Genomic DNA, 12,966 nt, shown 5'->3' with positions numbered 1-12,966 from the left:
TCCCAAGTTTTGGTTATGAGTCTTAGCATCTGCTTTGATACATTGCTAGGTAGAGTCTTTCAGAGGCCCTCTATGGTAGGCTTCTTTAAAGTCCAAGTGGATCAAAGACCTCAACATAAAACCAGACACACTAAATCGATTAGAAGAAAAAGTGGGGAAGAGCCTAGAACTCATTGACACAGGAGATAACTTCTTTAACAGAACACCAACAGCACAGGCTCTAAGATCAACAATTAATAAATGGGAACACAGGAAATTGAAAAGCTTCTGTAAAGCAAAAGACACTGTCGTCAGAACAAAACGACAGCCGACAGACTGGAAAAGGATCGTCACCAACCCTATATCTGACAGAGGGCTAATATCCAGAATTTATAAAGAACTAAAGAAGTTAAAAAGCAACAAATCAGGCAATCCAATTAAAAATGGTGTATGGAGCTAAACAGAGAATTCTCTGTAGAAGAATATAGAATGATAGAGAAACACTTAAAGAAATGCTCAGTGTCCCTAGCCATCAGGGAAACACAAATCAAAACGACCCTAAGATTTCACCTTACACCCATCAGAATGGCTAAGAGTAAAAACTCAAATCGTATGTCAGTTCTTAACCACCTGGAACTCCAGGTCCAGGGCATGCATCAGCCTCTGTCCTCACACACATTATACATATAAATAAAAACAGACAAATCTCTAAAGTAAAACAAATCACCCAAAACAACAGAACTAAACACCCACCCTATCTAATGAAAACAAGGTAATTCTACAAGGTTTTGCTTTTTCAGCAGGGGCCAAGGGAGCCCTTTTGCTCCCACTGTGTGGCCCTCACTGACCTGGGACTTACTATGTAGACCAGGCTGCACTCAAACTCACAAAGATCCAACCTGCTTTTTCCTCACAGGTGCTCTGATTAAAGGCATGTGCCACCATACATTGCATATCTGAGATTTTAAAAAATAATTTTGTAATTTATTTTTTCAAATGTTTATACATGTGCACAATGTGTTTTGATTTTATTCCTTTTTCTCTACTTCCTTCCAACTCCTCCTGGAACCCACCACTCTCATTGTTAGACGCTGTCATTACTTGGTCATTTCCTTGTCATATCCTTCCAGGTGGCAATTTCATTGATTATTTTCCAAGCTCTCTATGTGGGGATTGAATAATTCTGCTCCATGATAATTTCTTTCTTATCCTTTTGCTCATTTGGAAACTTACCTTAGAACACCCACTCTATAGATGTCTTTTTATGCATTGAACTTTCAATGCTTCTAGCAAGTCTCTTTATGTGGTCGGGAATGTTACCTTTAAATTTAAATGCATTAGTATAAAATACCAAAGGTATGAAGTGTGTTTCTTGACTTGCTTGAGGAAAAATATCTGTCCAATTACGATTTTAAGAGTGAGATTTTGAATGAGTGATCTGGACACAGCTGGGATATAGAGTTAATAAAATGTAACTGATAAGAAAAAAATAAAATTAAATTAAAAAAAAAGAAAAAAAAGAGTGAGATTTTGGGTTCTCCAAGTCAGGAAGTCAGGCAAAGATATATAGCACTTATAGCCTCTTTACCAATGTTTTTTTTTCACTGTCAGAATTACTGACATTTCTTATTATATGTGTGTATGTGTATGACGTTTCATGTGTATGAATGTGTAGAGGCCAATGGTTGACATCAAGAGGTCTTTGCCTACCCTTTTCCACATTTGAGACAGGTTTCTCACTGAACATGGACCTCACGATTTAGCCTAGACAGGATAGCAAGACTCCAGGGTCTCTTGTCTATGCCACCCATTATTAAAGTTATAGGCATGTGCCACCACACCCAGCTTTTACATGGGTGCTGGAAACCCATGCTCAGGTCCTGTGTTTGGGTAGCAAGCACTTTCCACACTGAGCCATTTCTTCGGCCTTCTTCCTGATATTTATAAAATACTTCCTACTTTGTAAATTACTAATTAATCTTCCTACACTTGGCATTATACACTTGGTGTAGCCCTCGATTCCATCATTTTAACTGAAAAGTTTGCTAGCCAATTTGTCTTTTTTGGTGTCAACTATATTAAAGAAATATCATAAAACCATCACCATGTAAATGTAGAGTAAACTGTAATTTTGTTTTCTAAAAGAAGGGAAAGTCCATTTAGTTTAATTAATTCTTATTTCTAATTATATAGTCATTTATTTTTTAAGTGTTACAAAATACTTCATTTTGTCGTGGTATTTTCATACTATATATCATTATGCTCTGATTTTCTAAATCATCCTTCTTACAAACAATTTTGAGTGCCTGTGATGAGCAGGAATTCACTTAGGCATGATGAGACATGACTGGGCAATTTAAGTGACTTTTCAGAGGATCATAGCCTATTCATATATATGCATATGCTATATGTGTATATGTATATATATATATATATATATGCATATGCTATGTGTGTATATATATTTGTATGTATAGATACATAGCACATATATGCATATATATGATAAATATGTATTATATTTATGTGTTATGTATATAAAACCTTTTGGTTCTTTTCAGAGAGTAGGCCATGGTGATGACAACCATGCAGATGCTGATCGATCACCTATATTTCTTCAGTTCATTGATTGTGTTTGGCAGATGACAAGACAGGTGAGAGATTTTAAGTGTGATTTCTGACCTATGTCTTTGTTTCAAATATATCTCATAGGTAAAAATTAAATTTCCATTGCTGCTTCATTCCAAATGAGGGTATGTGTGTTAAACATAGCCTCTTCTAGTACTCAGTACAGTTTGATTCTCATTCACTTAAAGATGTGAACAGAACATTCGAAACAATTTTCTTCTGCTGGTAGTTTTGGTCAATCCCCTTATCCATAGTTAATTCTGCTTCTCCTTTTCCCCTTTTGTCAGTCCCCTGCTGAGCACTTACTTCAATATTTCGTCCCACATTAGAACTTCTAGTTAAGCAAGTCAGTCCAAGGCATCTGAGAATATTCACATTGAGAAAAATGTGTGTCTGAGAGCCAATAATAGAGAGGAAGCTTAGAAGTTTTGTGTTCTGTTTTTGTTTCTGTTTTTATTTTTGTCCTCAGCTATTGTTTTAGCCTCCTAACTCCATTGAGCAGGACTCTGATATTTTGTTTGTTTGTTTGTTTGTTTGTTTGTTGTTTCAAGACACGGTTTCTCTGTGAAGCCTTGGCTGTCCTGGACTTGATTTGTAGTCCAGGCTGTCCTCAAACTCACAGAGATCAGCCTGCCTCTGCCTCCCATAGTGCTTAGATTACAGGCTTGCACCACCTTACTCAACTTGAACAGGGCACTGATAAGCAAGCGAACTTTTAGGGATCTTCCCTTCCTGAGTTAGTCAGGCCCTGCAGCTTCATTACAAGTAAGTCCCACTCAGATTTTTCCCTGGGATTAGAGACTTTGTCAGGGACATGAACTTGGAAACAAAAAGAATGAAGGAAGAGGCAAGAGAACAGTCTTTTCCAGTGTTTTCTGTTCAGCCTGAATTGAGTGAGACTGAGGACCAGGGGCTAGAATGCTATCCTTCCTGTGTGTCTATGAGAAGCTCCTAGCCATTTTCAGGTATTCCCCCAAATGGCCTCATGTTCATGCTTGATGCTCCTGAAAGTCTTTTCAAACTTCTCAGAGAACATTTATGTCCTTGCTTGTTTGCTCACTGTGGGTACTGCTACTGGTGGAAGTGTGTTGGAATGAGAAAATGTCAAGAACAAATACATTGCCTCTGCTGCCCTCCCTATCACAGTGTGGACTGCTTCCCAGGAGCATCCCCTGGGAACCTGGTAGCCATACTAGCTCTAGACCCACACAGACCTGCTGATGCTCAAGAGGTAGAGCCCAACACTCTGGGGCTCCCAAGCCCTCCTGGCACTTCTGATGTTTGAGAACACAAAGCTAGACCAGCCCAGCTGGAACTTGAACCAGCACATGAATCTTCTGAGGTTCTTATTGAAATACTAGAACCTGATTCAGTAGTTTGCAGAGCTTCCTTTTTGATGCTATGGGTTCATAAATTGAGGCAAGGACAGTAGTTCTTACTCGTTAATATAGATCCTCATGTTGTGGTGACCCCCCCACCATAAAATTATTGTCATTGGTACTTCATAATTAATTTTGCTATTGTTATGGATCATAATGTAAGTATTTTTGGAGACAGATATTTGCCAAGGGGTTCACAACCTACAGGTCTACCTTTAAAAAATGGTAAGCAAGGGGAGAGTGTATAGAGTAGATCTTACACGCCATCACTTGGAATGGACTCTTCCCTGTAGATTTAGCATCAGCAAGCTGACAGGGGTCTTATGTTAACTGTGTTTCCTATAGTAGAGAATTAAAAAAAAAAATAGTCTAAGGGGAGAATACCCAAGTGAAAGGCAATAGAAAAGACAGGCTGAGATGTCCTAGCGGCTAGCTGGAAGTCTTTTCATTTATAGTACCCTACTAATGACAAAACTTAGTGGTTATTACATTTAGATCAAGAAAAGAAAGTATGAAATACATTTTAGAAAAATTACCTTGAAAATTAAGTGCAAAAAAATCCCTCTGGTAACAATCTCATGGATATGAACTAGGTTCATTTTGCCGAAATGCTTCTGAACATGCACATTGGCATGCACATGTGTGTCTGTGCCTTCAAATTGATTTCTCTTCCTCATACTGATTAGTACTTACTTTTTTACCTCTCATCTGTTATTTTTGTATTGCTTATTAGTTTTTAAGAAGGAAAATAAGAGGGTTGGATGCAGTAGTTCAGGGGCCCCTCGTAACTCTCTGATACTATTCATTAAATGTGTGTATAATTTTCCTTAAAATAACATTGGTACCTGAGAAGAGATTAGTGGTTTTTAGCTATAAGTTAATAAATTATGTTTATATGTAACAAGGTCATAAATAATTATCCATGTAATACATGCACTTATTTTTCATTTGCATAACTGCTAAATTGAGTTCAGTCAGTATAAAGTCAGAAAAAAAATCTCAGAATACAATGAGCTATTTTGTATATAGACAAACTATGACAAAAAGAACTAGGGAAAATGCTTGAGGGAACCTTTAGCATCTTAGAAAATTTCTATAGCATCTATAGTTTAAAGGAACATTACCCTTTGGGATAGTTCTTTTTTTTTTTTTTTTTCAAAGCAGTTTATTCAGGAACCTTGAACAATCCTCGGACCCTGGGGAAAGCCAGCCCACAGCTTAAATAGCCTCTGGGTAGCCAACCCAGGCGTGCCACGTGGGCAATGCAGATAGGTCCACATACACGGAAGCAAGCCAGATCCTCAGCCTTAGCCAAATGTGGAATTGTTCGTGACAGAGAGCACTCACCATCGGGAAGGTGGAAGGCGGAAACCAGCTCCATCTTTAAGGCATAGCATTCCGCAGCTCTCTACAGTTCCCCCTTTTTGTTTTAGACGCATCAGGCAAGAGTAGAGGTCTGATCTCTGATATTAGAAATAAATTGGGACTTTGTACTGATGTTCATTTAGGTGTCATCCACCCAAAGAGCATCAGACCCATCCGATACCTTTTTCTCAGAGGCGGGACCTGGGGCATCAACCCGCATGCAACCAGACATGCTCTTCTCTGGGTCCAAAGCGGCTGACCCTGAGTGCAGTGCTTAGCCTCGCATCCTGAGCGTAACATTTTAGCTTTTTATGGTATCCAACCATGCTTGGGGAACATTACCCTTTGGGATAGTTCTTGATCCTTTTGTTCCTCAAGCAGTACAAAATTTCAGTGTACATTATGATGTATTTTTGAGACTACATTTTAGGTAAATTATATAGTCTCTGGATGAAGACAAGAAAACGAACTACAGCTTATAGAAACTTATCCTCTGTTTGCAATTCTCTGGCACTACCACTATCCCTGTTGAATTCCTTCCTAAATTAAATATCCTGCAACAGTACTCTTTGAGTAATTGCAATCTTGATCCATCCACCCAGTAGGAGTAGATGGAACCTGGGTTGCTGGTTTTCATGAGTGCTGTGGGGCTTGAGCTGAGCCTTTTATTCTCCCATACCTGGCACTCAGTTGGCCACACTAAACCAGTAGTACTGGCACTTGAACACATCCATCCAAGCTTTTAGATCTAGAATATAGACTCATGGACTAGGTATAAATATTCAATGTCTCATTCTTCTCAGACTGATGTCCTACTAACTAGCCTAACAATAATTAGGAAACCCATGTGTCAGTGATCCTGGTTGTCACCCAAGAGATGTCAAGATTAGACTTGACAGTGTACAAGCATGATTCTGACTAGATAATAGTATTTGTGTGTTTTAGAAGTAGTAGAGATTGAATCTGGAGCCTTGTGCAATCTAAACAACTGTTTAATAACTGAACTACCTGATTCCTGCCCAAGAATAGTTCTTTAGTGTAAACTGACTTAATGTAAATATGCTAGGTACCTCTGTTTATTTACTTTTGTTCCGGCTTCCTTTGCTTCATTTAGCAGAGTCTATTTCAGTGTTTTAAATTAAACTCTGGCACATGGTAGGCACTCAGTACAGTCCTACTCTTGGGACTATTATTATTTTCAGATGTCTCACGGCTGGTAAATTGCTGTTACTGGCTGTAAGCTATTGGCAGTGCTCATAATCTTCACAGAAATTCTGAACAACCACATTCATTATGCATTGCCTAAAACAATTAAGGTGACCATGTGGTTTTCTTCTTTGATCTGTTAATAAGATTAATTATAGTAATTTATATTTTTGTAACATTGATTTTCACTGTTAAACCAGCCTTGCATTCCTCTAGAATAAACCAGACTTGGCCATGTAATATCGCCCTTCTTATACACTGCTAGATTCAGTTTAAACATTGGTAATAATTTAGAAGCATGAGTTCATGGGATTGTATGTGTGAGAGAGATCTAAGAATGAGTAATCTCCTTTGATAGTCTGCGGGGCAGAGCCTTTCAGAGGCCCTCTGTGGCAGGTTCCTAACTTGTTTCTTGTTTTCTCCTTCTTCTGATGTCCATCCTCTTTTCCTTTCAGGATGGGGATTGAGCGTTTTAGTCAAGGTCCTCCCTCTTGATTAGTTTCTTTAGGTGTACAGATTTTAGTAGGTTTATCCTATATTCTATGTCTATATGAGTGAGTATATACCATGTGTGTCTTTCTGCTTCTGGGATAGCTCACTCAGGATGATCCTGTCCAGTTCCCACCATTTACCTGCAAATTTCATGATTTTCTTGTTTCTCATTGCAGAGTAATATTCCATTGTATAGATGTACCACAATTTCTGTATCCATTCTTCATTTGAGGGCCATATGGTTGTTTCCAGCTTCTGGCTACTACAAATAAAGCTGCTACAAACATGGTTGAACAAATGTCCTTATTGTGTACTTGAGCCTTTTTTGGATATATGCCTAGGAGTGAGTGATATGGCTGGATCTTGAGGAAGCGCTATTCCTAGTTGTCTGAGAAAGTGCCAGATTGATTTCCAGAGTGGTTGTAAAAGTTTACATTCCCACCAGCAGTGGAGGAGGGTTCTCCTTTCTCCACAACCTCTCCAGCATGTGTTTTCACTTGAATTTTTGATCTTGGCTATTCTGATGGGTGTAAAGTGAAATCTCAGGGTCTTTTTAATTTGCATTTCCTTGATGGCTAATGAGGTTGAGCATCTCTTTAAGTGTTTCTCTGCCATTCGATATTCTTCTATCGAGAATTCTGTTTAGCTCTGTTCCCCTGTTCCCCATGTTTTAATTGGATTACTAGGTTTGTTGCTTTTGAGCTTCTTTAGTTCTTTATATATACTGGATATTAGCCCTCTGTCAGATAGAGGGTTGGTGAAGATTCTTTCCCAATCTGTAGGCATTCATTTTGTTTTGATGATGGTGTCCTTTGCTTTACAGAAACTTTTCAGTATGAAAGCAGATGCTGAGACTTATGTCCAACTGTTGGGCAGAGTGCATAGAATCTTATAGGAAATACTAAGATCTGGAGAGGACAGGAGCTCCACAGGAAAGCAACAGAACCAAAAAATTTGAACACAAGGGTCTTTCCAGAGGCTCATACTCCAACCAAGTACCATGCATGGAGATAACCTAGGACCCCTGCACAGATATAGCCCACGGCAGTTTAGTGTCCAAGTGGGTTCCATAGTAATGGAACAGGGACTGCCTCTGACATAAACTGATTGGCCTGCTCTTTGATCACCACCCCCTGAGGAGGGAGCAGCTTTACCAGGCCACAGAAGATGGCAATGCAGCCACTCCTGATGGGATCTGATAGACTAAGATCAAAAGGATGGAAAGGAGGACCTCCCCTATCAGTGGACTTGGGGAGGAGCATGTGTGAAGAAGGGGAGGAAAGTTGAGATTAGGAGGGGAGGAGATAGGGGTTTATGGGGGATACAAAGTGAATAAACTAATTAATAAAAGTTAAAAAAAGAATGAGTAATCTCTAATATGTTTAGATCTAGTCACGCATTCTGTTCTTCTTGAATCACTTTTGATAAATGTTGAACCTGGAAAGTTCCTCCCCACTCTGTGACCTGCAATGTGCCTCCAGGCAAAAATCAGGTTCAATAACTGCTCTTTTCATTGACTTGTGTTTTCTCAAGGGCCATAGCAATTCCATGTTGCCTACTGCCAGAATCTAAGGACATATATTTTATCTTTATTGTATTTTATCTACCTTTCTAGTTCTTTCTGTCAGAATGGTAAATCTGAGCTTTGTTCTACCATCTGAGAAACTGGAAGCTCTCTGGTTTTCAGGTATTAAGGAACACAACAAATTGTATTGGGTATAGTTGTTTCTTAACCAGATCTATCAGCTTGGACTTGAAATTCTCAATTAGCTGAAAGACTGTTTGCTTCTTAATCTGACCATATTCCATATTGTAGTCCATCTCACACACAAATAAGGAATATGACTTTTTTTTTTAAATTAGACTTCAAGACTAAACTTTATTTTTCCTCTTCATTTAAGTTCCCTTCAGCGTTTGAGTTTAATGAATTACTCTTGATTACAATTTTGGATCACCTCTATAGCTGTCTTTTTGGGACCTTTTTATGCAACTGTGAACAACAACGCATCAAAGAGGTAAGTGTCTATGCTTCCCCTATTGTTCAGGCACCTTTTCTAGTAAACTCTACCAGAAGGGGCTTGAATGGAATGAGGACTTGGCTCCTGGTCCTATTGCTGCTTGTAAATGCCACAGGATAGTGGGAGAGATGACCTAGATACCTTTCCAAGATTTTAGCAGTCTAAGCATAGGTATCTAATATAAGCCTCTTACTTATAGAGGCAGGAACCCAACAAGCCCAAGCCCTCCAAGGTGTAGGACAAAATCCATACTTCCATAGCCCAATATGATGGGACCCTGTTAATTTTTTAAAATGTTTATTTATTTATTTACTTTACATCCTCATCACAGCTCTCCTCTCTTCCTACCTGAATCCCTTATGGGTACCAACCCACCCTGGGACATTAAGTCGCTGCAAGATTAAGTGCATTCTCTCCCACTGAGGCCATTTCCAGCTAGGGGAATGGTATCCAAAGGAAGGCATCAGAGTCAGAGGGGCCCCCCGTTTCAGTTGTTGGGGGACCCACATGAAGACCAAGCTGTACATCTGCTACATATGTACAAGGGACTTAGGACCAATCCTTGCATTCTCTTTGGTTGGTGGTTCAGTCTCTGTGAGACCCCACGGTCCCAGGTTAGTTGACTCTGTAAGTCTTCTTATGGAGTCCTTGACCCCTCACATTCCCTCAATCCTTCTCCCAGTTCTTCCATAGGATTCCCTGAGCTTTATCTAATGTTTGGTTCTGAGTTTCTGCATCTGTTTCCATCAGCTTCTAGGTGAAGCCTCTTAGAGGAGTTATGCCAGGCTCCTCTGAGAGTTGCATAGAAGAGTAAGATTAATAGTGTCAGGGATTGATTCTCCTCAATGGGATGGGTCTCAAATAGGACCAGTCATTGCTTGGCCATTCCCTCAGTCTTTACTCCATCTTTGACCCTGCACATCTCATAGGCAGCACTAATTTTAGGTCAAACGTTTTGTGGGTGGGTTGGTGTCTACACACCTATGAACACTTAATTTTTGACCAAAAAAATAGCCAAAACATACAGTGAAAAAAGAAAGCATTTTCAACAAATAGTGCCAGTCTTCATATAGAAAATGTCTACATATAGAGGAATGCAAATAGATCCATAATTATCACTCTGCACACAACTCAATTCCAAGTGGATCAAAGACCTCAACATAAAACTAGATACACTAAATCTATTAGAAGAGAAAGCTGGGAATAGCCTTGGACTCATTGGCACAGGAAACAACTTCCTGAACAGAACACCGACAGCTCAGGCTCTAAGATCAACAATGGAACCTCATGAAACTGAAAAGCTTCTGCAAGGCAAAGGACACTGCTAAGAGGATAAAACAGCGGCCTACAGATTGGGAAAAGTTCTTTACCAATCCTACATCTGAGAGAGGGCTAATATCAAAAATATATAAAGAACTCAAGAAATTAGACAACAACAAAACAAATAACCGAATTAAAAAATGTGGTACAGAGATAAGCAGAGAACTCTCAACAGAGGAATATCTAATGGCTGAGAAACACTTGAAATGTTAACTGCCCTTAGTCATCAGGGAAATACAAATAGAAATGACCCTGAGAATCTATTTTAAACCCATCAGGATGGCTATGATCAAAAACTCAAGTGGGACAATACATGCTTCAGAGAATGTGGAACAAGGGGAACCCTCCTCCATTGCTGGTAGGAGTGCAAACTCATACAACCACTTTGGAAAGCAATCTGGTAGTTTCTTAGAAAAAATGGAAATAGTTCTACCTCAAGAGCGAGCTATACCACTCCTGGGACTATACCCAAAAGATGTTAAACCATACAAAAAGGACACTTGCTCAACTATGTTCATAGCAGCTTTATTCATAATAGCCAGAACCCTGTTAACTCTTTAAAAAAGATTTTAAATTATTTTTATTTTATATGAATAAATATGGTGCCCAAAGCTGCCATAAAAGAGCATCATATACCCTAGAACTGGAATTCTAGACAGGATGAGCCACCATGTGGGTGCAGGGAACCAAACCCAGGTCCTTGTAAGAGTGGCAAGGGTTTTTAATAGCTGAGCCATCTTTCTAGCCCCTCTATTCACTTTTTAATTTTAAAAAGGGGAGACTAAATAGTAAATATAATGGCATGTGAATTGAATCTCAATGAAATTGTTTAAAGCAAAACAAAAGAAACCCTCAACAGCAGAATAAAATCCATGAGCTGTATCTTTACCAATTGTTGTAAAGTAGGGAATACAAGATTTAGTCTTTATTTAAATAAAATCTCAACATAGATTGCATAACACAAAATTTACTTAATCTGAATATTACAGTTCAGTGTAATCACAGATATTTAATTTCATAAATATTTTATCCATCCCTTTTGGAAGTCCCATATTAATTACAAGTTGCTTTCTATTTTCCCGGCACCTAGAATCTGCATATTCTGGACATGTCCTATAATTGGACTTCTACATTAGGTGCATGTTTGTGAGTGACCTACTCTACCTAGTGTAAAAGTTTCAAGGTTCATCCATATGCCAGCATATTCCTTTTATGGTTAAATAATATTCCTGTATATGAATAGAGCACATTTTGTGTGTCTGTTCATCAGCTGATATTCAATTGTTTTCTTTTTGTGGCTCTTGAATAATGTTCCTATAAATGTTCATGTACAAATTCCATTTCTTGGCTGTATTTTTTCATGGATGTGTATCTAAGAATGGAGTGATTGGACTGACTCTCTGTTTAACCTTTTGTAGAACCTTCAGATTATTTTCCAAATTAATTGTTCCATTTTCGATCTTAGTAGTAATATTCTACAAGTTTTCGTCTCCCTACATTTGCTGATGCTTATTATTTTTCTTTTAAAAGAAATAACCATATCAGTAGATAGTGTAATAAAATTTTTGCTTACATTTCCCTAATGATAAATGATATTGGGCATCCTTTCATGTGCTCATTTGACATTTGTATATCTTCTGTGGGAAATATCTATTCAATTCTTTGTTCATTTTTCAATTAAGTTATTTGTCTTTAAAAATCTTGATTTGTCTGTTTTTATGAAGTTTTATATACATAAGATTTACAAAGTTTTTCTCTCATTCTATGGGATTTTTTACTGTCTTGAAGCACAAAAGTGTTTAACTTTGATAACATCAGATTTTTTTTATGTTGTTTGTTCTTTTGATATTGTAGCTAAGAAATCATTGCTCAACCAAGGCCACAGAGATTTGATCCTGCTTTTCTTCTGAAACTTTTACAAATTTAGCTCTTGCATTTCTGTCTGTGTTACATTAGCAGTTATTATTTGTTTAGCATTTAGTAAGATTTCCACTCCATTCTTTTAGGTTGGCTGTCTAGTTGGCTGTCACAGTACTATTTGTTAGAAAGACTTGCTTTCTCCATTGAGTTGTGTCATTATCCTTGTTGAAAATCAGTTCAATGAATCTGGGCATGATGGCACATGCCTTTAATCCCAGGAGAGCCAGGGTTTCTATAGAAAAACCCTGTCTTGAACCCCCACCCTCAAATCAGTTGACTGTAAAGGTGACACATGTTAATTTCTGTGCTCTTTTTTTATTCCATTGACCTACGTGTATATATTTATACCAGCAACACTGGTATTAATTAGTATAACATTATAGTAAGTATGAGTCTTCCCACATCTTCCTTTTTCTATATTGCTTTGGCTATTCTGGATCCTTTGACTTATTAGTGATGTTGCTTTTATAAATAAAATATATAAATAATGAGGTGGTCATAATTCTGTTAGAATCCTATAGGCTTATAGTTCCTGTGAAAATATAGCTCATAGAAAGTAGGCAGTCCCATGAGCTACAAAGTGGGAGAACATTTACTTGGGTCTTATTTTTTATTTGTGTGAATATTTCACCTTTTAATCCATTGTTTAATGTTTATCT

At 38.1% G+C, this 12,966-nt stretch overlaps 1 protein-coding gene across 5 annotated transcripts in view; it reads left to right on the top strand.

Moving 5' to 3' along the window:
- The window catches only part of Mtmr1 (myotubularin related protein 1), a 69,150-nt gene that overhangs the window by 50,450 nt on the left and 5,734 nt on the right, over positions 1-12,966 (top strand). For all 5 annotated transcript variants that reach the window (XM_060376687.1, XM_060376685.1, XM_060376686.1 and 2 more), the window contains 2 exons: positions 2,541-2,633; positions 8,951-9,064. In XM_060376687.1, coding sequence (XP_060232670.1) covers positions 2,541-2,633; positions 8,951-9,064 — 207 coding nt within the window. The remainder of the gene's footprint in view (positions 1-2,540; positions 2,634-8,950; positions 9,065-12,966) is intronic.

The sequence above is a fragment of the Meriones unguiculatus genome, assembly GCF_030254825.1.
Source record: "Meriones unguiculatus strain TT.TT164.6M chromosome X unlocalized genomic scaffold, Bangor_MerUng_6.1 ChrX_unordered_Scaffold_30, whole genome shotgun sequence".
Lineage (NCBI taxonomy): Eukaryota > Metazoa > Chordata > Mammalia > Rodentia > Muridae > Meriones > Meriones unguiculatus.
This window is presented reverse-complemented; position numbering and strand designations above follow the sequence as displayed.